This window comes from Pagrus pagrus (assembly GCF_965226575.1).
Source record: "Pagrus pagrus genome assembly, chromosome: 10".
NCBI classification, from domain to species: domain Eukaryota; kingdom Metazoa; phylum Chordata; class Actinopteri; order Spariformes; family Sparidae; genus Pagrus; species Pagrus pagrus.
Genome location: NC_140194.1, coordinates 29,611,175 through 29,638,432, shown reverse-complemented (window position 1 = coordinate 29,638,432; position 27,258 = coordinate 29,611,175). Strand labels below are relative to the sequence as shown.

Below are 27,258 nucleotides of genomic sequence, written 5' to 3'. Positions count from 1 at the left end.
GGAGGCTCGGATAAATGCAGAGTTGGTCTGAAGTGTCTTTCAAAAAAAAGTGAGAGATACTGAACAAAAAAAAGTCCCATAATCACTACGAGTGTAAAACCACCTGTGCAACATAAGTCAAGCTTTGTTCTGCCCAGTGCGACAACTTTGGTTAAAAGTTAGAGTAGAGGATAAACCTTCCTTAATGTTTGACCAATAAACCCTCTGGATCTTAATATTTACTACAATCTGTTCATCACAATCATTTACATTCATATACTCTTATAATTTGCAGGTCAAAGAAAACTTTTTCCAGCCCAGAAGAGCTATGAAACAAACAAAATTATGAATATCTCTTATGCAACATTAACAAGAACAGGACTTTCACCAATGAAGGCGCTGTGAGTGTCCAGTGTGAAAGCAAAAGTCAACAATAAGTTATTTCAATTTACTAACGGAGTTAAATTACATCACATACATGACACCACTTAGGTTTGTACCTAGCGTACCTATGTTTGTAACTGAAGTTACATAAGCAACATGGTTATTCAAACCCAAAACTCACAATGTTTTCCTGAACCTAACCAAACTGCGTAAGATGAAGATCTGGGTTGCCTGTCACTGTTACACTGCAACGGACATGTTGTTTTGGAAATGGTTACATACAGTATGTCCTCTTGGCTGTCACTGGCAATCGACCTATTCAGTCATTTATGTATGAGGTTGTGTTGGAAAAATAATAGTCATCTTTTATATTTTATAGAACAAAACTGAGAAAACAGTCATTTATAATTATTATATTCCCAGTGGAGTTTGCTGTTTCGGTGCAACAATGTAATTTTGGACAGTGTCTATGTCTGTATATATACGCATATACTGTATATGTGTGTATGTATACATGAATATATATAGTATATATAGAATATCTGCCAATATATCAATATCTGAATTTTTTACCCCCCAATATCGGTATCGGCCTCAAATCCGGCATCAGTTGAGCGCTAGATAAAATCTCCTTTTATTGTCTTCAAACAGCTCCTCGTTAACACTGGACTTATCTTTAGATCATGTCAATCTGTCAGACTCTGCGCTGCTTATTGCTGGCTTAACACTGTGATGCACAAACAAACACTGATGGCTCGTCCTGCTGAAAAGCTCGGGGTTTGTTTGTTGGCTTGCTCACTGACTGAAACAGATGCTTGAGAACTCTGTGGTTCTCCTTCACAAAGCTTCCAGCTGGGAACAGCATGTGTAATCAGCTCATTATTTCAACTCTTTACCTGTGCAGTATCACAGGCCACAGGGATGACTGGAATAAGCAGACTTGCAAAAACAGCTACATTTGTAATGAATTATATATTATGATATCAGCAGTGTGTTGGAGGCGATCTGTTCTATTGCTAACGTCTGTGAGTGGCACCTATTGCAGTTATGCATTAAAATAGTTTGCTGTAACACCCAAAAGCAAACCGTAAATCCCCAATTGGCTCCCATCCAACTGCTGTGCAGCTTGTTTTAAAGAAAAGGACCTGAATATATTGAAACAACTGACTCATTAGTTCTCTCTCTCACAGTTCCCATAACCCTTAATTTGAAGTTTGCCTCCGAAAAAACCTGGTCATGTACTCCTAACACCTCGCACTACATCTCTATCCCAACAAGGATCGCATACCTTATATATATTGCACTGTATATCTGTAAATACTTGGAGTTGTCATTGAACACTTGAGATTGTCTACTTTATTATTTTATGTTATTGTCTACTTTACTATTTTATTTATATCTTGTATTGTATTGTTGTATTATATATATCTCTTGTTTCCATTCATGCTATATTTCTATTTCTACTTTGCACAGAGCATCTGGAACAAAAACAATTTCCCCCCGGGGATTAATAAAGTATTCTGATTCTGATAATGAACGGGACACCCTACTCTTAGGCGTGGACACACAAAACGAAGGAGTAGGGCTAAGTGGTCAGGGGCAAGGGGTGTGTTGGGATTGGGCCTGAATATATGCAAATTGCTGTTCTGTAATGTTTGTAAACCAAATTAGTGAACTAGTTTTACTATCACTAATTAGTGATTGTGTTCTGTTTAACATAAGAGGTATCAGTCATAGTGAGGATCTCACAGAAAGTCATCACACAACGCTGCAGTTTCTATCAACTTGATGGGATGTTTTAGCATCTTTTAGCTAATTTTTGTTTTACTGCAGTACAACAAACCTATTTCTAGCAGCAGCAGGCAACCACTCACAGAGAATAGTGCTTTAAAACCTGCTGTACACTACCTGCCAAACACTAAACAACAACCAGTAAGAGTAAGAACACCATCAAGAAAACATGTGAACAAACAAAGTCAGTAACTGTCTTACCCTCCTTTGTGTATGTCAGCAGATGGAGGCCTCTTGCTGGCAGTCCCATCCTGGTGGACCTTCTTATCCAATGACATTGACAGTGGAGCATCTCGTACAGGCAGCCCTAGCACCAGCGTCTCCTTGGTAACAGAGACAGCCTCATCACCCGTTCTTCCCATGTGCTTCTTGGCATAGTCGAAGCCCTGGACAGGCTGGCAGAGAAAAAGATAATACAGCAGAGGTCAGAAACCCTTAAATTGATTTAAAGGTCAGAGATGCAGTATTGTTTCTTGTGCTTCGTTTTCAGTTTGCCTGTTGGATTGATTAACCAACAGCAACTTGATGCATTTATACAAGCATCGGTTTCCAGGACTAAAAGCACATGCAAAGACAGGAAAAAGGCAACACAAGATACAGCAGTATTCCACAGCACAGTAAAGTTTTACACCTTTACTACACATCACAGACTGATAGGCCAATGTAATTTATAATCAACAATAATGAGCAATGATGATAAAGCAGTCACAAAATATACAGCACTTACACCATGAAGCATGGTTTAAAGGATCGTAGCAGAGTAAAGCAAACTGCAGCTAATGTTTGCAAGAGAGTCTCGATTGTATGGAGTCACAAGAATAATTCCACAATCAAAGCACATGACAGCAGACAGATGCACATAGTGTGGATATTATTTCCCCAGACATTCTGAGGAAATACTAAATTACAATTTCTCCTGAAAATCTTCATCTTTATAGGAATTAAAGATGTATCAGGCATTATTTTACATACAAAACAACCCTATTTAATCAGCCTGAATCCCTAAGTGGTGATCCAGTTTAAGAAATGTGTCCCATTTCCCCAAAATAATACCCTGTAGATTCACAGTATTTGCCCCAACTCTGGTGTCAAGTATGATTATCAAAAAGAATCCAAAGAGGGAGAAAAGTAGGGACCAGACCAGCATCTATTCTGAACAAAATGACATTTGAATATAGGTTTTCTTATCTAAGCTTTTTTGATGTGCTGCAGCGAAACAATTAGTTAACTGGTCTGCTCTTTTCCCTAGATGTGTAAGCTTAATTGTGTATTCATATTTGTAAGTAATAATAAGAAAACTTAAGTAGAAAACCTTTGTTGTTGGGTTGTTGTTCAAAGTCTGTGGCTCTTGTTTTTCATAGCTGTTAGTAAGTGTGACCTTCTGCCAAAGATAGAACAATGAAGTTACCACAAGAAACAACTTGATTAGCTGTATGAAAGCAAGTTCTGAATAGTAACAGCATTCTGTCTGGTTGTCTGAATTTAAATAATATAAAATATACATTTCTGCCTCTTCTGCCTAATCTTTTTCACCAACAGCACAGAAAACAAACTTCCAAATTCATTTCAGTTGGACTTCAATCTAACCAAAAAAAATGTGAAAAATCAGCTTCAGAAGGAGAATCAATCTATCTATAGTTGGGGTTACATCCATCTCATCAAATACAGCAGCTTGGTCAGTGCACTTAAGCATCAAACTATGATGCTCTACCTATACCTCTAACACAAGTTTTGCATGTAAAGTGGTCAAGGTAGCAATAATATGTAAAATTATCAGAAATGTATTTTATTCAAAATAAAGCCGTTCTGACTGACTACGTTCAGTCACTGTAAGTTAGTTATTTCATTAACGTATGTTGACCTAGTTACAGACGATGACTTAATAACAAATCAATCTCAAGGCTTGGCCCCACTATATCGTGAACCCCAGTCAGATTCAGACTTTATACCACTGTACTAGAGAGGCACTTCAAGAAGTGAAGCTTGAGGGGTAACTACAGTGTCAAACTAAGAAGAGCAGGGCCACTGACCAGGCTGCTGTATTTGAAGTGCCGGGTGTGAGAACGGGCTGGGTTACACCATGATGTAATACCATCTCTCAACACAATTATGTGGTATATTAGAGAGAACTGTTGTGCATCTACCTGTGGCTATATTCATATTAAAACTATAAAACGATAAAGAAATAATTGCAAAAATACGTACTTTTGATCTTTTATGCATGTTTTGATGATTATACTTAAGTACTTTATTCTTGAATGTATTTGTACATTGATGTACTGTTAGTTTTACTCAAATAAAGACACAAAGTACTTCTTCCACCACTGGCAGTGAGTGAGTGCTCCATTTTCCAAAAGCTGTCTCCATCATAAAATCACTTGACTCTTTAACTATTTAATATATTTTGATAAAATTCACCACAGGCTGGTTGGGCTGATGAATATTAACCTGCTGCTTGGAGTTAATTGGCATCACAACACAGGTTTCCTGTTTATTGTAGTCTTAAATTCATAATGTAAATTCAGTTTTGGATTTTTATTTTCCTCTATATGTAAATTAAGATAGAGATAGATAAGCACAGTAGCGGCCATGAAGGTGAGATTTTAAAGCATAAAAATTGAAAATCTAAGTAGGGGATTGAACTGTCCTTGGTTGAACATCATATTGAGTCTATTGTTACTCTGATCTGATCAACAGCAGAAGTCCTTCAGGGTGTAGCACTGGACAGCCCAACACTGCTGAACAGATGTCAGAGTTGCTTACAGCTAACATGACACGGTCTCTTGAATATTAAAGAAAAACGTCCAGATAAGTGTTTCTTCCATTTTAGATAAAGGTAATTGGATGGACCTCCCTCCTCCGAACCAGATTTATCGGTCTCCAACCAACACAACTGGCATAAAGAAAAAAGTTGAAAAATAACTAAATATCAAAGCTGAACAGCACCTTTGAAGTCAGGGGTTTTGGCATAAACAGACAAAGAAAAAAAGGCATCAGAAGACGAGTTTTGCTAAGCCTCCCAGGCCTGGACACGTTCTTTGTAAAGCTAAATGCCTTTTAATTTACGGAATAGAGAACTAGAGAAAAAAAAGGAGAGAAAGACCCTTTTTAGGTTACACAACAAAGCAGATGAAACCCTGATTTTTTGCCTCCCCTTTTCTATTTTGAGCGGCTCTAAAATGGGACGCCTAATGCATCTGATGATGCATGCTAAATTCTGAGTGCATGTGAGGTTAGGCAGCAGCGTGGGCATCCGGCTGACGGCATTTTTAATAATTCATAGGTCATATACACCGCTGTGCCATCAGCTAGCTCCAACACACGTGGCTGCAGCCGTGGATGAGTGTTAGGAAACTGATACAATACATATAGAGAACACACAAATTAGGAGAGAGAGAGAGAGAGAGAGAGAGAGAGAGCGGGTAAAAACCATCTCCCCATGAATATATGGATTGAGTGTGCTTGTGTCTGCACACATCCTCTACCCGTTGAAGTGATGTACGATGACAGTTGTGACTCTATCGTGTGAAAGATGTATGGAGAGTGCAACAGTAATTTGCCTATGGCCACATGCTGTTCACAGGTTGAGGGGGAGTTTAGCCCTGTGTGTCACGGCAGCAGCCGAGGTTGGAGGGAGGGTTGTGAATTAAATGTGTTGTTCCAAACGTATCCCTCCACCAATATGCATTATGTGTATGGATTATTGAGAAGCCGTCATTAGATGTGCTTTCAGGGCTGTTGAACTGAGAGATGACCTGACGCATACTGCACATGGACTTTAAAAGATGTGTCATTCACTGGCTGATGGGTAATGGCTGTCGTGCATGGAGACAGTATGGATTCTCAGAAATGACAGAGCCGTGAGGCATAACCTTGAAAAGTGTGCCTGACATTTCACGACTCGCATTTTACTACACTTGCTCAAGGTCTTTCTCTCTCTTCTCTCTGTTCTTTTCACACACACATACTGTATCCTCACATTCCCTTCTTTCCCATTTGTCTCTGCCTCTTCTTCCTTTTTAATCCTCCTTTTCTTTTCCCTGTCTCCACCACCATCCCTCCCTCTCTTCCACTGTCCACTGACAGCATGTTGACTGAACAAATGGCCATCTTTCATCTTGCGCAAGCAGCTGAGTTTAATGAAGACTCTGGCTGTGGACAGGGCTTGTGGTAAAGCCTGAGCCTCTGATCAGTCTGTCAGAGATGGATGACAGTTTTCTCCACATCTATTTAGAACAGCAATGGAGGAAAAGAGCATGAGAGAAGTAAGAAAGGTGGTGACACAGGCTCAAGCTGTTTCTTTTACTTAAAGATGTCATGTGAAATGACATGAGCATGACCCCGTTGCAGCACCAAATTATCCGCTCTTATTTTCCTTGCATTCACTATCAAACAGAACCTTCTCCTCATGTCTAATTTTAACTCAGAGCAACAGCCAACAGCAGCTTGATGAGGTACAGCAGATGGATGAGATATGCTCTATTCCCCCTGCGGCCGTATTGATTTAAATTCAGCTCTAGCAGGGCGAATGGCGGAAGCACACCACAGAGCTGCATTGAAACAAAAATGTCCCCAAGAGTTGGTACAATGAGTAAAATGAGACACAAAGCAATAGACTGCGGTCAGCATGGTGCTGCACTGGTTAGGTAAACTCATGGCATGATGCAGCAAAATGCAAAATAGCTTGAGCCCTTTAAATGGCAGCCACTGCATTGTGCTTTCATTGAACACCTTACGAATGAAAAATGGATTGCTTCTGCTTTTGCTGATTCCACTTCCATTGTAGTCCAAACGGAAGCCTGCTATCTGAGGCTTTCACGCCTATACAAGAAGGCACAGAGGGAGTAAAAGCCATTTTGAAAAATGTTCCGGCTGCACACAAGACGTGCAGAGTGATGAAGTGAGCCGGACTCTGCAGAATCACTCACTGATGCTTAAACACACATGCAGACCTAGTCTAAACCTCAGTATCGATCAGCAGCTTTAGCCTGTCCTGCATGGTGACTGATGTCTGAGTGGGTTGGGAGCAGAACACACACAAACATGCACTGACACACAAACATACACACAGTAGATCAACTTGATGGAGTCTATTACACTGCTAAGGTCTGGTTAATATTTATAGAATTTTATAGTATACACGAGTCACTGCTGAGGGCTTCTGACATAGACCCTATTTACACCTGGCATTAACATGTAATCGGGATATTTGATCTGGTTAAGGAAAATTATACGCAAAAGCAGGTTTAAATACAGGCAGAATGCATTGTGATCAGAATGTAATCAATCATCCAGACCAGATCAGAGGTTTTCTGGCTCACATTCTGATTAGATCTCAGTCAAGTGTAAATGTAATCCATTCAGGGTGACCACAGTGAAGTAGTAGCACTATTTAGCAAGTCGTGCAAAAAGTGGTTTAAAAATAGACAATGCCTGTCCATGGCATTACTTCCATTGACTTGGGAGATGCTATATTTGTTCACAAGTCCTCTAATTTACATTTTGAGAATCTAATTAATATGCAGAATCAAGATAAACAAGCACAATCCAGATTACTTGTCCGGATCAGGGGCCTCATGTACTAAGACTTGCGTGGATTTCCTACTGAAACATGGCGTACGCTAGAATCCAGAAACTGTCGTACGCACAAAAAAAATCAGATGTATCAAAGTGTGCGTACGCGTCGATCCAAGCACTTTTCCTTTGTACATCCCAATCAACGTGGAATTGAGCGCACATGTAGACGTAAGAAACTCCTCCCTGTCCACGCCCGCATTTAAATATGCAAATCAATTTAAATAGGCGGGGATTCCCCTCTCTGCACCATCAGATTTACACCATGAGTAAAGGGAAGAAGCGCAACCGAGTCTGAGCTCGAAACGCTATTAAAAAAAGTCGAGATGCGAAGATCTGTATTATTTGGTCGCCTCTCGCCAGGGATAAATACCAAAAAAGAAAAAAAAGAAAAAAAGAAATGTGAGTGGGAGCGTGTGTGTGAGGCAATGAACGCTGTGGGGTCGGAGCAGCGCACACTCACTGAAATTAAAAATAAGAAATGGTCCGACGTGGCGGTGGAGGTGAAGCGGAGGATTTCTGCCCAATAGCATGTGAAATAGATTTCGTTTCCTTTGTTCGTGCACCGCTTGATTGAATCACTATTACTTTTTTCAAAAGGAATAATATATATTTATATATTTATTTTATAATATAAGTGCCACCGTTAGTGGGAAACAAACAGAAGGACAAAACAACTTCATTACAAGGATTGACGAGACGGATCACACTTATATTAATGACTGCAGAAGTGCGTCGTGGCTACTGCAGTGTGACATTTCCAACTTTACGCACACGTTTAATGACACAAATACTGAACACAAGGAGACAATAAAGGGCTTGTTAGATAGCTCTGCCGCTCTATTTTCACCAGGGAAAAACAAATGCACATATTTGAATGCACGTGCCCAAAGGCATTGTGCTGGTTTACATTCGGGGCGCAATTAAACGGATTTAGTCACCGAGAAGCCACCCATCGCGCACCGTGCCAGCCTCCAGCCTGTTACCAACCATGCTATTGGTAAGAATGAACGAGTCATGTTGAACCAGGCCACCTTGCCACGATGTTGGTGAGCTGCATTTGCGCATCACATATTTGAACATTAATTGAATGAAAATGTTTCCTGTTGACAAAAACAAATTATTCCTTTGATGGCGCTTTTATAGCAACATGTGTGCAGGGAAACCGGCTTTTGCTGCACATTGCGCTTTAATGTTGGCCTGTTCAACAGCATTGTATGGGAATTTGATGTACCGGGATGACATTCTTATGATCCCACACCTGTGTGGGCACGGACAACCCCTGGCTCCTGGCTGTGTTTCGTTCTAGGGCTGGCCGCAGCTCTGCGCACAGCTCCAGTAACACTGGCCTCGGCAACCTAAAACGACTCATGAGCCAGTTGTCGTCATTTGCCAACAGATCTTCCCGTTCTCTAAACACCCTCTCATGTCTGATATTACCATTTGCGATGTCTTCTAACAAGGCCAAGGCTGCCGTTGTTAATGGCATTTTTTCATCACTTTGCGCATGCTTTTATCATTTCTGATCCATATGATTGAAAACGTGTGTGTTAATTGTCCGTGTCTCTGATGTAATGTGCACACATTACTCTGAGGACAAATTGTTTAAACATAATTAACAGTTTCACAGCATCACCTCAGAGTGTCGCCAAAGGAACAATAGCTGTAGAAACGTGCGTACGCCAGCCATGAAGCTGGCGTGGGGCACCGCACATTTCCACGGTCATTTCACTTTTGATACATCTGAACGTTGGCGTGGAAAATGACGTACGCCACTTTTTTGTGCGTACGCAACATTGATACATGAGGCCCCTGGTCACTTAACACCAGGTTGAGAAGCAGTGTTTCACGCTCCTTCCTGGTTTTGACCACAACAGATCTTTTTTTTTTTATTACCTGGGGGTAGAGCATATAAGAATTGTGGCCAAAATCTTAGTACTCCTTCTGTGACTTCTAAAACTGGCCAAAGCCAAAGAAAGCCAAATGAATGAAACCAAATGGGTTTCTTACATTACACACATTACTTACATTACATTCTTTACAGCATAAATCGCTTTACTAACACTTCACTGCAGCTTGGCAAGGAAAACCTGACTAGCAAAACACAAAGGGGGAATTACGTACTAAAACAACCATTATTTTGGAACACATGTTGCGACAAATGGGAGCTGATGTGAGCCCCATCTCTTACACCTGAATCACCTTTAGGGAGGGATTGCTTTGAGAATCCTGGTGGCTTAGAGGTCTAAGATGATGATCATGTAATCACAATGTCCTCAGTTTGGGTATAGCTGCGGGCCTTTGTTCCCTGTCATTCCCTTTTTTACCTAATTTCCTGTCATCTTTCAGTTTAAAAAGCAAATGTTTCAAGGCCAGTACTGACTGTAGGGCCAATTACAGCAACCAGTAACTCTTTCAATGTAAGATGTGAGTCTCGTATTAAGATAGACTTGGGAAAAAAATTGACCTACGCTTTAAACAACTAGTAGTGTTTATCTCAAGTTTGCCACATTGCCACGAGCTCTTCCTAAATTAAATCCCTGTGTGAAATATTTATCTCATTTGCTCACGCATGCCACTGCTTGGGATTGGAAGAGGGTAAATACCACTGTGGATAAGAACAGTGATTGTAGTCTCAGGGCACCACTTGTGAAATCTCATTTCGGGGCGCTTTAATATTTGATGCGCTCGCGTAAAACAAAACACAAATGATATTAAATGTTTACAAACGATTGTGAAAGCAAATAAAACCTTTGATCTCAGAAATTAAAATGTTCATGTTATACCATTGTACAAGGAAATACGCTAAAGCAGGGACAACACACACACACACACACACACACACACACACACACACACTCATGTACTGTACACATTAGTGTATCTCCTACAGGGGTGTTTACTCTGTGCTGTGGTGTTACACCAGCTCCATTACCCACCAAAAATGTCCTGCTTACACCATTAATTCATCCCACCATTCTTCACTAGGCACACTTTGCTTCTCGAGGGATGATGTAAATAAAAATAACCTGTAAATCAGCTGACATGCTCCACCAAAGCCAAATCAACCACAGGGCCGGCCTCTGAATGATCCTTTGTAGTTTAAATCTTTTAAGCATTTTCTATCCATACTCTGTGGTCATTGCTGCTCTTTTCTGGGTCTAGCCATGATAAAATAGCTACCATAATCCAGTGGAGACCCTCATATAAAAAAAGAATTGGGTTGGGGGACCGTATAAGGTTCCTGCTGAGCCACTGAGGGATGAGAGTGGCTTCATCTGAGAGGATAAAACGACTGGCTTGAAAGGGAAGGGAACTGGCACAGAGGCAGTCTAGGCTGATGACACAAGCTCGGGTCACTTTTTTACGGATGCTACAATAAAAATAGATTTGTTCAGTTCACAGGTGTCGAGCTTCCTTTCTGTTATTCATGTTTATGAGCCCTGGTTAAATATGGCCTCTTCTGGCCGGCAGAACAGAGCTCATTTGCCTTTTTACGAGCTCTCTCCTTGGTAATTCAGCAAATCGACTCAAAGCTAAACAATTTAAATCTTAAGGAACGTGCTTGTGAATTTTACATGCCTATTATAGTTTTTTTCATCTTTCTCCACTGTCCCCCTCCTCGGTCCTCCTATTGATCTCCAAAAGCCAATGAAGACAGTGGAAAAAGTCATGTCCACAGCACAGCAGCTACATGCAAGAATTTGCCTAGCAACACCGACAGGCAGCACATACAGAAATATGCAGCCAACAAGGCAGTTGCACACGAGTTGATCAACACAGTCATACGTCATGTTCTGAAACAAAGCAGTAATTCATTCATTCATCAAAACAATAATTAACTGATTCAGTAATCCACCCAGCCAGTGTCTTAGTTAATACCTGGTGGTGGTAACTGCCCTCCCTTCGATATGAGGTCTAAACAGGGAGAGAGTCAGAGGGACAACGTCACGGAGGGGTTAGTATGATAAAAAAATAAGATAATAAAAAGAATAGAATAGATTAGAATAAGAAATGGGAGGATAGGATAGGATAGGATAGGATAGGATAGGATAGGACAGGACATGCCTAATTTTCATAGTTTGGCCATCATTCCAGTTACTCCTGTTACCAAATTAACTGGGAAGATCATGACATTGCTAAAAAGATGTGTGCATGGGCAAGAAACGGATGCAGTCAGATGATCAGAGAGGTTTTCAAGGCTCAGGCTTAAGTATGTTTTTTATTGTCAACATTCCCATGAACATTTTGTTAGTCTCAATTCGATGTGTGGATCTCTTGACTTCCTAACTCTGTTCAGAATGTCTGAGAGAAATATCAGATAAAGAAGACCACAGCTCAGTGTCACTGTTGTACAAAGACAATAAATATAAAATATAACATTTTCTCCAATGTAACGTTTCCTTAATAGATACTCATATAAGTAACATTATCAAAACCTTAACCAGTGTGGCTTACAGACTACAACTAGCAAAGCCAACAGTGGTCAGCCAGCTGAAAACAACAGTAACAGATTTGCTCACTAGTTGTGCTGGCTCGTTCATAATACCAAAAGTCTCCCCACAGTTTATAGACTTTTGTAGCTCGATAGACCTCCTCCTCAGTTAATTCTCACTGATGACTGGTTTAATTCATGTAATATTTAAAACAGACCTATGATTAATTAAGAGGCTAAATGAAACCTATTTGTGCCTTCCTTTGTGGCCAGATATTGCAATTAACTAGCAACTCAGTTGGACGCACCATAAATGCACTTACACCATGCAATTTAGACAATGTCGTATAGATCATTTAAATAGGGTCAACTATCTCTTCCCAGACAGCAACCTGGTGGATATCAAAACTGAAAAAAGGAAATGATGATCAAAACTACAAAAATGTAAATCAATATATATCAAATTTTGCCTACTTTGATGCAAATTTGACACAATTAACCTACAATGCAAATCAACCGTGTTCAATTGTTTCATTGAGGATAAGAGTGAATACTTTCCTGTTGATATCAGTAACTTTATCTTGGGCTGTTGGGCAGATGTTAACATCCTCGGGTTTGATCAAATTCAAGGTATCAGAAAGCTGATGCCCAGTTGCCCACTGTGGTACGAAACCATCTTATAGCTTATGGGTACATTTCTATATCAGCCTATAAGTATGATTGCTTGCTCCACCAGGATATTTGTCAGGAACATCAGAAACATTGTACAGATATTTGTAGAGCTAGTTTTTTTTCTACTACTGTTCTGTTGAGGAGGGAATATTTGCTGATAGTCAAACTTTTAAGTCGTCTTTGATCTGGAGACAGAAATATTCTGTGTATTGGTTTATTCATAGCATTAGGGAGATTCCTATGCTGGGTATCAAAAGTTTGACCTGAAAAAGACCAAAAGATGGTCAATATGTTATTCAGTGGATGTGCAGCCAATGACAGGAATTCTCGCTGCAGTGGAAGTCTCATCATGACATCAAATGTAAAACATAGTTCAAGATTATAAAATTTTGTACAAAGCGAAGCCTCATCATGAGCCTGTTTACCACTTGACTGACTGCAGTGACACAAGCAGCTGTTGTTCTGGCGTCAGGCACTGTACTGTGACCAGGATAACAACCTGAGCTGATCAAACCAGCTGCCAGCAATCTATTACACTCATGTTTATTTGAATTGATTATTCTTATTGAACCATTAATGAGTTGATGTTGAGTGAGCGCTATTATTGTGAAAGGGCCAACACTACCCTAAGGTTCACTTCCAGTACACTAAGCCCTGCCCATTTTTCCTCGGCCGATTAGCCTTCACAGCACGCATGATTAGAAATGACCACGGGCTACTGGGCAGCAACATAATAAATGATTGAGGCCCGCACATATGGGATTATATTTTTCTGACCTGAAGGAACAATTTAACACAATCGGTTTGCTGTGCAATGTGTCACTCATTCAGAGCCAAGTTATATCAGCTTATTGAAATTTCATTGTAGAGAACAGATAATATTTTGGGTTGAGACTTTACTTCGTAAGAGCGAGGCAAAAGCTGATTTGTATTAACAGTAAATGAAGAAAGAACAACTAGAAGACCAGCAAGTAGAAAGAGGAAAAAGAAGATGGTAAGGAAACAAAAGCTGGAGAAAGTAATACAGCATGATGGCATGAAGTTAAACAATCTTACCTTGGAGCGGGTTTTGAAGTTCCTGAAGGCGCCAGTTTTGAAAATGACCCTGTTCCTCTGACAAAGAATGAAGGCCACCATGCCGATCACCACAACCAACAGGAAGAGAGGCGTCAGAACGGCCATGATCCACAGGTTGCCAGGCGGCGTCTTTACCACAGCTATAAACATAGGGATATTATTCATCAGACTTTGACTGTGCATTCAATCATTCCTGAGCAGTTTAGCCACTAAGTGACCCTTCAGTGATTACAAAGACAGGCAGAAATAAATACACTACCACACATTTTTCAGGTCGGGCTGAATATGTTCAGTGTTTGTACACACTTGAAAGACTAGTGCAAGAAATATGGGAAATATGTTCATTTGCTTTCTTGCCAAGAGTTAGATGTGAAGACTGATACCACTCGCATGTTTGAACACTGTGTATGAAGCTAGTGCCAGCAGGCGGTTAACTTAGCTTAGGATAAAGTCTGGATACAAGGCAAAACAGTTTGCCTGGTCATGTCTGATCATTAAGAAAAATCCTTCTTGCCCTTCTAAAGCTCACTAATTAAAACTTTATATCTCATTTGTTAATTCGGTTCAAAAGGAGGGCGTAATTTCTGCTGGGATGGGGGGGGGCATGTTTCCCCTCACTTTTACAGTTCCGGTAGATTTAGAGAACTCACTTGAATCTTTCTACACAATATCTTCTTACTATCCATCTCTCAAAATCCAGGTGAGGAAAAAGAGGAGCTGATGAAAATCTGGTACACTCATCTGAGTTTAATTCTTCAATTATTGCTGTCCTTCAGTTATTACCGTGCACTCAAATCAATAAGCAGAGCAGCAGTGAGTGATTTCCAGACTTTAATTACCCCATGGTATCACCTCTTAGGCTACAGTCCCCTGTTTACTGACCCTTTCATTATGTGGGTACATTCCAATTCCCTTATTTGACATTTCCTCGCTTGAACCAGAAGTTGTGCTGATGCACCATCTTGCAGTCTGTCCAAGAGCTCTTATTTGTGCTCTGGGGAGCATGGAGGGATCTCCGCGGAGCGACGAGCAAGGATACATGAGAGCAGCCTTCACAGAAGTCTTTTAAACCAGCTAACATGCCCCTCTTATTGGATATCAGTTTCATAATGAAGTAAAGACAGATTAAACTCAAGTACATTTCTCCCAAGTTTTATATTCTGTTTTCTGTTTCAATATCTAGCCTAGTTCTGTGTTAACTGTAGCTCCGAACAACATTTTTCTTTTCATGATCTATGTTTTTATCGTATACGATTTTGTCATGTATGGTTTTTACTTTACTTTGTATTTTTATTTTTAAGCATACTCAGTCTATGCCTGTCGTATGAAATGTCCTACATAAACAAATGACTTGACTTGACTGTAATTTACCCCATTCACTTTAATAAGCTACGGATACAATTAAAGTCAGAGAGAGTAGGAAAGTCAGTCGGCAAGAAACACTCTAGTTATTGTAATTTCTTGGAGCACACCATTTTCATTCAGTCACATATGGGGCTGATAATGATAATGATTTGACATGTTTCATGTTAATTTCAATTCTCCCTGAAACATTTAGCACATTTAGCCAAGCAAATAATTGATATTTTTTAAAAGACATCCTAATCATATTCTGGGTTATACATTGAGATTTCACCATCAGAATATCAGTGGTTCCTGTGGCTCTGAGCAGGACACAGTGCACAGCTTCATGTGAAGTGATGTCCACTGCTGATGATGGCTGCAACTGATCACAGCTGGATAAGTTGTCAGTCGGCTTTAACAGCTGTCAAGACCTTTTGATAAATGTTGGTCTGCAAACTAATAAAGGCCCACAGTTATCAGCATCTGTGCTTTCTCTCTATAGCCTGATACCTGTTTAACAAACATCTGCACATTAATAACAGGTTTAATTTACAGTAGTATTTATACTTCAGAGGAAAGGACGTGCCATTTCTCTTAAAACATATTTCCTCGTTTCCTCTCTCCTCACACTGTTTCGATGCAATTTAGAGAAACGTGGATGCAATGTAAGGGAATTGAGATGTACTCTATGCCAGGCTGGCTATCAACTTCTTCAATACAAAAACTGCATTATAAAGACACAAATTATGATTAAAGATGGGATTTAGTGTACAACCTTAAAAAAAATTGGGACTAGAACCTGAAGTTTTTTTTCACTTGAATATCTTCTATGGAACATATGTCTCTGAGCTTGCCAAAGGGAAATGTTTTTCTCTTGAAGGACTAATTCAGTTTGTTTCCACTGAGCCTGTTACAGCAAACTAAATTAATTTTACAAGAACATTGTGTTCAGTTCTCGGCTTGAGGACTGCTAGGAGGAGCTGTGAAGGGTTGCGATGGTTCTTGGTATCTCTCCACTTTGTTAATTATAGATTCTGGGGAAATGTGAGGGAGAAAAGGTGAGAGGGAACACTTAGTGCTCTTCAGCAGCGACATTATGAACATCCGGCTGCATGGGGAAAATATTGTCTTAAGGCCTTCACAAAAAACAACAGACAACTACAATTTTCTGAACTTAACGTCATGTAAGTGTGGAAACAATTCTTCATTTTGAATTTTTGAATGTGTGGATATTTTAAAGCTTTATTGGATTCACTGGGAATTATGGAAATTGTAGAAATTTATGGAAAACCCAAATGCTAAACAATGCCACCGAAAGCCAAGATTGTTACGCTTGAGTTCAGCAAATAAACCCTAAAAAGTATTTAAAGTAGGAAAGTTTTTAGCAGACTGGCGTCTCTACATTGGTAGCTGAATGTATATTTTATGTAAACATATGTGCTGTTAGTTTAATGCAAAAAACATTGAAAATAATATAGAATATTTACAGAAAGGAATGCACATTCTGCACTATTCCTATTTTTATGCTGATTATTTCTATAGCTGGAGAAAATCAGCAAAAAATGTTAACAGTGCACAGTATATAAAGGAATAGCTCAACATTTTGGGGAATACCAGCCAGTAAGTTGAGCTTGGCCTTAAGACTAGAACCAAAGGAAAACAGCTTAGCTGGCACTGTCTAAAGCCAATCAATCCACCTACAGTACTAGCACCCCTTAGCCACACTAATTAATAGGTTGTTTGTTTAATCTGTACAAAAACCGAAGTGTTAAAATGATGATTGGCTATTTTACAGGGGATTGTGCCAAACAATTTCTTGGCCAAGAAATAAGGTTCTGGCACCTCTCATGTTTCGCATATTTCCCAAAATGGCAAAGTGGTCCTTTAAAGTATACTGTATATGACAATGATATTCTGATGTTTATCAGTTCTCCAGGTAGCACTTTTTCAAACTTTGGAAAGCTTAGCCCATCTGGAGACATGAAATTTCTTTCTAAGCGCTTGACCGATACTGAATTTGTTAATTTGCATTGTGTCTCTTGTGCCTTGTGACTTGCTCTGTTCTTCACAAAACGATACATACATGCATTTAGGGCTACAACTCACAATTATTTTTACGTTTCACTTAGTCTAAAAAAAATTGAAAACTGCTCATCACAGTTTCCCAGAGCCCAAAGCGATATCTTCCAATTGCTTGTTTTCCCCAACCAAGAGCCCAAAACCCAAAAAGCCTCTTTATTTACTTTCAGAAATGACGAAGCAGCAAATCCTCACATTTAAGAAGATAGAAACAGCAAATGTTTGAAAATGTTGCTTGAAAAATGACTGAAACAATCAAATATAAAAATGTTGGTAACAATGTTCTTTGATTGACTGATTGAATAATTGTTGCAGCTCTACCTGTATTATGTAACACTGCACAGTAAGAAAACAAGCTTACGTTCAGCCTGCACTTGCACAAAGTATCCCAGCGTCAGAGCCATGGTCTGGGAGTCCAGGCTGCTGAGGGTCTTGGCAGCATTGGTTCCAGTGATAGGTGCTCCATTCAGCTGGACGTAGTATGTCATCTCTGCTGGGTTCTTGGGACCAGGCAGTCGACGCATGCTCACCATCTGGAAAAGTCAAATAAAGTGTCCAACATCTCAAGTTGATAATAGTTTTTCTTCGAGACAGACAACATCAGCACAACATACCAACTACAGCCAGATTGAATAGAAAGTTCTTTATCTCTCCAAACCAACACTTTTATAGTCCCTGCTATATCAGTGGCCCAGTCAAAATTCTGAATTGGCTAGGCTGCTTTGATCATAACGAGCCATTTACTGCAAGATAACTGCACTTGTGGAAGACACTCGAGGATAACTGAGTCACTTGAAATCTCAATTTCCTTTCATCATACATCAAACACCTTTTTTAATTTGATGAACACATCAGACAGTTTAATCAAGTCTGGTAATTTGATTTTGTCATGAAAAAAAAAGGAGGGATGCGTCGAATTAAATGGTTGGATGATTTTTCCCCTCACGACAACCCCCCCCTCCCCCTCTCTGTCCCTCCCTCCTACATTTCTGTAGCCATAAAACTGGTCATGTGTGACTTCCCATAAAACCATGAGGCTGTGTAAAGGATAAAGCCCAGGAGGAGTCACTCGTCTTAATTTGCACAACATGGAACACATTAAATTACAAGAAAAAAACATATAAGCTTTTGTACATCTGTGCTTTTGAGTACCTTTAGCTGAAATATACTCAATTCTGTACCTTTATTCCTCTATCTGACTACTTCAATCTGATGCGAACATTGCCTTATTTTAAAAGACCATACTTTAAGAACAATACAAACTATTCAAATACAAGCTTAAGCTGAGTTAATCCATGGTTTTCATTTGACAGCCATCTGTTATATTTCAATGCTCAATGGAAATCTACTTGCATAGTCTTGAGACCTGTTTCACATGTATTAAACATTATTTTCATAATTATTATTGATTAATTTTCCTATTTAAAACCAGGGGCAGTTTAAATTGGAGTCTGCTCCCACACAGCACAGCACAGCACACAAATGTATTATATTTGGACTACAGTTAAAAATTATTATTATTATGAATTATTTAAACAGATATTTGTGATCTATCAATTATCACAATAGTTCAATAGTTTAATGGTTTAGTCAATCAACTGATTATTCCAGGTCTATTTCCAACTATCAATGTAAATAATGTTTCTGACAGTTACTTTATGAGCACTCAATTACCAAAATAATATTCTAGACCTTGAAACTTTATGCAAGACACCCACGAGAAGAGGGTGCTATCTAGGGTCCTGAATGTGGAGCTTTTTGGCACTGACAATCACAAGTTAGCCTTCAAAACAGGCTCATCATTTACTCACTGTATACATGTACATGTACATACAGACTGTATATCCGCGCTCCACCAGACATTTAGGGTCCTCAAAGGATGAATCATACTGACCTGGTGATCCCCTGACTTTTAATCCAGCACCACCAACGAGTCAAAAGCATGTGCTTTGTTTGAATTTGCTTATAACCAACTGTCTGAAAAGCCAATGACATTCACATGAATATCACTTGTACTTTCAATGAGACTTTCATGCGTGTAAGCATGCTAACACGCTAAACTAGGCTGATGACCATGGTAAACATTACACCTGCTTCAACATCAGCATGTTAACATTGTCAATGTGAGCATGCTGCCACTCTGCCATTAGTATTCAGCTAAAATCGTGCCGCTAGCATCGTTGAAGATGGTCATATTTTGTATTTTTGCCTGTGTCAACTAGTGCTGTGTGCTCTATAGAACCCTTGAAAATCAAAGTTGATCCTAATCCACTTAGTCCTAGAAAATTAAAATAGTGTAACTATTACTGTAATGTGAATGATTGATTCATTGATTCATTTTAAGTGAATGCCACCAACCTGTACGGTGTAGCCCCCCACGGTGGTGGCCCGCCGAGAACGCACCGTCCGAGTGCCCTGCCTGCCGGCCACCAAGAACAGCTCAGCCAGCCGCTGCTCCATCAAGCTGGCAAAGCTCTGATAGTTGGCCTCCAGGGAGGAGCTGTCCACGTCCTGGATCACTGTGAGGAAAGACGAAAGAGGACAGAGAAGGGATTTAGGGTGTAAAGAGGCGTTCAGGCAGGCAAAGAGGGGCGAAAGAGGACATGGCCGAGGGGATGGAGGATGGTTTGGGAACGACAACATGAGGCAGGAGAAGAGAAGAGGGAGGGACGGAGAAAATGGGTGAGAGGAGAGAATAAGTGAAGGGAAGCAGAGTGTGTAGGTGGCGTAGGTAAGAAAAGGGAGATCATTTCAGGACAGTATTGATATTGAGGAGAAAGGGAAAGAGAAAAAACAGACAGGAGATGAGTGGGATATGGAAGAGGACGGGATGATCGTCCCTTCCATTTAAAAGCTGCTCATTCAGAAACTTCTATTACAGCTGCAGCGACACACACTGTGTGTCTCATCCAGAAATAAACACAAACACATATTAGTGCAGGCACACACACACAACCACACAGGTGCTTGCATCAATCTTGTTGCTGAGTGCGTCTCTTACCAGAGGCTATAAGTGAGAAAGATACACAAACACACACGCGCGCGCACACACACACACACACACACACACACACACACACTCACACTCACACTCACACACACACACACACACACACACACACACACACAATTCAGCATCATTCACACCCGGCTGTGATGTGATGTGAAGTGATCTCTCCCTCTGCCCCAGTCAGGAAGCTGTGAATTATACATCAATAGGTTTTCCCAGGAACAGAGCGGCTAAAGACACTCTGAGCACTGAGAGCTAGCAGGCGAGAGGAGGAAGGGGTAGGAGGGAAGAGGGGGAAGAGCCAATACTATTCTGCTGAATCGGACAACAGCGAGCGCTGGGACATTTAACTAACTGCTGTTTTGTCCGATCAATGCGGCTCCTGATTACCGCTGATCACCCAGCAGCACTTCTGTATGTGTGTGTGTGTGTGTGTGCATATGTGCGTGTTCGTGCGTGTGAGCCCGTACAAGAGCAATTTACCTGTCTTCACCCAATAGTTCTTGGTTGCCATCGATGTGTTGAGATTATGGTATTCAAGGGCTGAAGAGAGAAAGAGAGAGAAGTAAAGTTACAGGTATTTGCAGCTTTTTGAAAGCCTAATTTAAGAGTTTTTGTAAGACAACCTGGATTCGCAGGACCAGACAAGTTTATAATGCATTTCCTAAACCGCACACATGCTCCCTTACTCTCCTCAGTTGAGCATAATATTCTAAAAAAGTATTTAACGTATATAAAAAAAGTTTTTTATTTTTTATTAAAGAAAACATGCATTAATGTATATCTACATAACTAGTAACAATTTAAATAAATCTATCTGCCAAGTGGCAAAACGTTAGTAAATCACATATCTGCAAAACATTTACTGACAACTTTACAATATCTGCTCACAACTAAAGCAAGATTTACAGTTTGTTTGCTGTTATGTTTAGGCACTCAGATTTAAAACCCTGAACCACACATGGGATGCAAAGCTTAATATTGGATGTCAAAGTGCTGTGCTCTCCATCCACCCTGACCAGCTTTCTACAAGTTTTGTGTGATACAAAACACATTTTCTTTATTGGAAATAAATGTTGCTTCTAAACATAATCCATTGAACGGCTACATTTTTCTCAAAAGGCAGACTACACATCACAGTCATTAAATACCCAGAGACCAAGAAACCATGCAGTACTACTGTGCTAAAATAATACCTGGCCCCAGGTTTTTGGTGTGTTAGGGCTGCCCCCTAAATGTCACTCCTTCATCAAGCCACTGAGTCAAATCCCTGTACTTTTATTCATAGGAAGCATCCTTATACACAGAACAACATAAGGATAACCAGCAGAGCAGCACCTATTACAAACTGAGTCTTTTCTCAAAACTATCCAACTACAAATCTGACGGGAAAGGGAACAGAAGTGCGAGAAGTGAATCGGAGGGCAACAAGACTTGTTTCTGCTTGCTGTGACAATGCTCTCAGCTCCAGTACTCAGTGCAGTGAAGTTGGCTAAACGTCTCATAACCTTGATGGTACCATACACTGTGACCGACTTAGGCTGACAGCCTGTCAGCAACTAGGTTGGAGAGACCCTCTGTAAGAATTTTATAACTGATCACAATTCTTTCTACAGTATTTAAGGAAAGACAAAAAACAAATCAAAATCAAATAAAACCAAAATAGATGAGTAAATGAATAAAATAAAGTGTGAATAAATCAGAAATGGATTCATTAATAAAACCCTGCCAGAGCCTGTTTGTCCTGACCTGTCCCAGTTATACCCTAATGCTGCTTAGTCCATGACCAGAAAGGTCAACCAGAGAGGCCTACCTTATCACTCTCCTTCCCCTGTATCCTTACACACACACACACACACACACACACACGGTTAATTCCTTAACTTAAGCTTATCTACATAATTTCTCCCCTTTTTGTTTTGTGGTGGTTGTCATGCCTCTGTCTGACCTTGTTATGTCTCATATGACGAAACAAAAAGATCTAAAGAGGAGGAGATTTGAAACATTGGCCCTTGGCACGGATGATAAGAATCAGATTAAATACTCCTTTTTAGGTCTCGTTATCAGCCCTTGCTTCCTCTATCCATCCACACAGGCTCTCTCCTTTACTTTCTGCCTGCATGTTTCTGTACCCACCTCATTCTCTACCTGTTTACCTGTCAGCCTATTCATTTCCTGCAATGCCTGTTCCTTTCCGTCCAGACAACTGTCTCCTTCTGTCTTTATCCAGCCATCATCACTCTCTCAGTCTGTCGACCTCTTTCTGTGTGCTATTCATCCGTCAACCTATCTATCCTTATTTCCCATCTGCCTGTTTCACCATCTGTCTTCACCTAACTCCTTCGAGCTGGCTGTCTGCCGAGAATAGTGTTTAGCTCGAGTCAATGGCATTGCAGCAGTGGTAGCTGCTAATACCAGCGAGTGTTTCTGCTCTGCACCCTGCCTGCTGCCGCCTTCCTGATGCCTCTGGACGTGAGCGAATCTACATTCACTGAGCTCGTCTGCAACTTCAACAAGCTCACATAAACACTTAAGACAAACAGCACTGAAGTGTTAAGATTCAGATGTGTTCGGTGCCCTTTACAGAATCAGTTCAACGGGCCGACAAATTCAAAGGCTTCATTTCATTAACACAGCAGCTGGAAAATGTTGTTGCATAATTCCAAAAAAATAGAGGAGAGAAAAAGCTCTTACATGCCTCTCTAACAAAAGCATGTAAGATGATAGATTTACATGATAAGGCAAATGTCATCCTATTTCTGTCCCACTCTCATCAAATACAGAGAAAAGACCGAGATCAAAAATGAACTGTCTGTCTCTCAACACTGAATGACTTCCCTGCTGTGTCTGTGGCGCTCGGCTACAACAAAAATATAGTTTCTTTTAAGAAAAAAAGGCTCCTACATGTCTTCCATCAGCTGGGCATTACATTTTACAAGTCAAGAAGGAGTAAGTATTGCATTGGTGTTTAGTTTTCAGACAACAATATCAGGCTTTAGCAACACAGGAGTACTGGAATCAGACTCATTACCTGTTAGTTTTTGTCTTTTTATATCTTTCATTAGTGGACATACTGCCAGCTGCATTCTTCTTCCATCATTGATGAAGGTAAACACTCACCTCTTGCAAGATTTCAGAGCGAGACATCTCCTTGAGCAAGACTGTTTCAGCTCACTCTTCCCAATGTTGTTGAACACTTAATCTCAGCCTTTGAGCGGCAAAACAAGCACTTTTAGCGAATGTAACTTTGACAGTCCAAGTTGCCCCAAAGGACTATGTTGCAGCCATTGCAGCTGTGTCGCAGCTGCCCGCTGAGGCAATCTACTCGAACAGTTCCAAAACTTTTGGTACGTATTTTTTACAATTATGATTAATTTACACGTGTGAAAATGTGAACATGGGGCCCAGATTAAAAAATACTGGAATACCCCTTTAGTTCTTAAAATAAGAGAATATGACTCTCTTTAATCACCCTTTTTGTAGTTTATAAATGTGTTATATTGTTGGATGGGAAGTGAGAAAGGACTGTACTGTTTGTCCTCCAAAGTACAGATGGTGAATGAATCTCTAGATCACTTTGGTACGGAGTACTAAACGGGTACATGCTGTAGGCATAGAGGGAGCTGTCCACATAGACTTGTTTGCATGTAAATTGATAGTGAAGGTCAATATTCAGGCTGCTTTGATCACATGAGAATCGATTATCCATTTGCGCTCTCATGTGTCTCTACCAGTACACGTCTGGACTATTCAGTGTAATCACTGAAGCGTCTATGTCTATTTACAGCCATTTTCCGGCCTATCATTAATCCACTTCATCATTTTAAATGATTCTATAATCATTCGCTCATTGTTTCATGATGAGTAAGTAATTGTGTCTTTTTTTAGGGAACAGACAGGGTTTCTGTGGTGACATTAAGTGGGTTTGGATGTGACCATGTGAAGTGTGATGTTTTAGCCCTATGGGTGTTGAGAGCACGCACAAATAGATACTAATCTAATCTCACCAGGCTAAAATTAGCTCATTCAGGGGGCATGGACAACAGATTGCCCATGGCATGATTCAGATGATAGGAGCTGTACAGCTGTTTGCCCTTTTAAAATCTCACAGATGGCATTAAAGGCTGGAGTGGAATACAAACAGAGCTCAAGTGGCTCCTCTATGGAGTCTATGGTCTTTTCATTGCTCATTAGGCATATGATGTAATAATGGTAAAGAAAAAAAACCTAAGCCTATAACTACTGTAGGTAACCCTCATAGCACATTACCTTAACCATTCTATATGTTGCCAACATGAAGTATTCAGGAGAACATTTTCTGCCTCTCATAAATTACATATTTATATACAATTAATATGCATTACCAAGTACTGTATGTTTATTATGCTGCCTTGGTCTCATTGTTTATCAGCATAAAAAGGGGAACTGTTTTTACTGAACTCACCTGCGATGTATTCACTATCACTTTATTTCTAAAGTCTATTGTTTTGTTTAGTCAACTCAATGCACTTGGTTAAGGTTAGGGAGTGATTGCGATTTTAAACATTGACAATGCTTTTTTGAAGCACAAGATATGTTGCTCCAATATTTAACTAAGCTCTTGATCTTTCCCTGACCTTAAAGCAGCACTTTTTGTATTGTGGACTTAAAGTTGATATGGTAAACTTAAAAATAGTTGCCTATTTACACATCCAGCAGACGTGGAGCTCCATTAGCGTTCATTTGGAGTTGTGTTTTACCTCCAACTGATGTATTGAAGTCCAATGGCAAAGTTTGATTATACTGTACAGCCTACTTGGTGTGGTAGGACAAGTGGTTGGCATATCACAAATTAATATGGCGATGCCATTAAAGCAAGGAGAAGCTTGGGAAATACAGCAAATTCAATGTGTCTTTCTCTTGCAAATAAGTCTGATGGTCAGCAAAGGCACAGTAGTATCACATTAACTCTCATTTGAGCTCATTTTTGGGCCCCACCAATTCCCGAGAAAACAATCTGAATCTTTAGCTGCTGAATACTCCACTAAGTTCATGACAATCTGTGACCTCTTGCAAACATAACAGCTAGATATTTAGTCAAGTGCTGACCTCTTCCCTATAATTTCCATGGAGCAAAATGGTGTCACAATTCATCTACTGAAAAGAGAAGATGCCAGTGAATTTAATCCATCCAATCAATCCTTTCAAATGTATTTGGAAAAGTAAATTAGCAGTACGGAAATGTATTTTGTAGGAGACATGGTTGAAATCTGAGGCTCCTTCTACGCTGGAAGCCATAGTATAGTCTGACATCTTCCTTTACCGACACAATATAGAATAATCATGAATTCCTCCTATGAGAAGCAGGTCAAACATAGGGTAGGTCATGAATCATGCATTGCCCTGCAGTGGACTCAATGGTTCTCAGTGGGCAGTGTTCATGAGGGCACCATACATATGGCTATGTAAGTCTGTCTCAGCCCAGCAGCACACTGCTACAGAGAACAAGCAGGACAACAGTTATGCAATGACTGTACCAGTCTCTTTCTGAAGTCTAGTTCTGTGGTAAGAGAAGTCCAAACCAAGGCTTGCTGGGACAGGTTAAGTCATTTTCTGTCGCCTATTCAGCTCAAAATATCTTTGTTCCTCTTGTGTCGATACTGTAATCTTTTACTGCTGGCAGTCCTCCATCCTACCTCCAACCTCTGTCTGCTAAGTCTTTCAAGACTGAAATAAAGCTCTGAATGCAAAAATCTTTTTTTAGGATTCAAGCTCAGCTCTGTACACTTGTTCCTTTCCAGCTTCTGAAAAGCTCATAAGACACACAGTATGAATGTGGGCACAGTTTCTATCCTTGTTGTTTTTTCAAGTTAACCTCCACAGCCTGAGTTTCTAAAACATAAGGCACTCTCACATAAGCTCATTAGTGGTTTAAGATTTTTTGCTATAACATTATCTTGATGCAAGACATACATCAGCAAGTCCAGGTCTATAAGTGTGGTCCTTACCTTGGAGGTGTGAAAAAATGAAGCAAATGAGGAAGAAGATTAGCTAATGTAAGTTAAAGAGATGATCAAAATTCTGTGCAAGATTTCTATGTCTTAAAAGTCACCCGTATAACCAAAAATGAATGCTGACTGTAATGAAGAGAGCATCAATCTGGGTTGTATGTGAGAGTGAGCTAAAATAGCAGCCATTAGGACAACATAATGTCAAGTAAGTAGAATGTCAACACCAATTGTGTGTTGAATTGTACTTCAGTGCACTTAAATGTCAGCTCAGATAAAACTCTTAAAATTGCAGCTGTACATAATGGGTTTTTTTCATAATTTCATGAAAATAAGCTCTTGCATGGTGCAGTGACTCAAAAAGTTGGTGTGTTACTACAGCATTAAGCTAAACAGCACAAACTGGATATTTGTGTTACACATTGCTGTCAGAGCCACGTGCTCCTCCCACAGACAAATTGCTCATTTTCACTTACAGCCCTCTGCAAATAATTAGAAATGCATTATAATTGTCCAGTAGTGCCTCTGATACGATGGCTTGGGGGAAGATCAAGTGAATGAGTATTAAGCACCCTGACTGAACTCTTAATTTCTTGGCTAGACACCATTAATTCTGAGTTAAGCAATGCTAGCCAAGTCTTTATATGTAGCCGTAAGAGCAAAGCAAGTCTTGGTTACTGTGATTGCTGAGAAATTAGCAGTGAGTGAGGGAGAAAATGCCCACAAGCGAAGATGCCAACTCATGTTGCTGCTGGCTGCTCAAAAAATCCCGACAAGTTGCCAGATGACCTCACTTGCTCATTTGCATATGAATGTGTGACCTTTCATTGTGTGGAAAGCCTGTTTGGATTAATCATAGAATTACATTTTAGGAATACATGAATCAAGTGGATTCTTGATAGCAAATCAAACATTTTCAAGAGAAG

At 40.0% G+C, this 27,258-nt stretch overlaps 1 protein-coding gene across 6 annotated transcripts in view; it reads right to left on the bottom strand.

Moving 5' to 3' along the window:
* The window catches only part of kiaa1549la (KIAA1549-like a), a 114,196-nt gene that overhangs the window by 26,286 nt on the left and 60,652 nt on the right, over window positions 1–27,258 (bottom strand). For 3 of the 6 annotated variants that reach the window (XM_084364242.1, XM_084364241.1, XM_084364243.1), the window contains 7 exons: window positions 20,829–20,888; window positions 19,694–19,854; window positions 17,697–17,868; window positions 13,892–14,052; window positions 11,611–11,646; window positions 3,467–3,535; window positions 2,356–2,549 (listed from right to left, as the gene is read on the bottom strand). In XM_084364242.1, the coding sequence (XP_084220368.1) occupies window positions 2,356–2,549; window positions 3,467–3,535; window positions 11,611–11,646; window positions 13,892–14,052; window positions 17,697–17,868; window positions 19,694–19,854; window positions 20,829–20,888 (853 nt within the window). The remainder of the gene's footprint in view (window positions 1–2,355; window positions 2,550–3,466; window positions 3,536–11,610; window positions 11,647–13,891; window positions 14,053–17,696; window positions 17,869–19,693; window positions 19,855–20,828; window positions 20,889–27,258) is intronic. The other 3 variants (XM_084364244.1, XM_084364245.1, XM_084364246.1) reach the window with 2 other exon arrangements.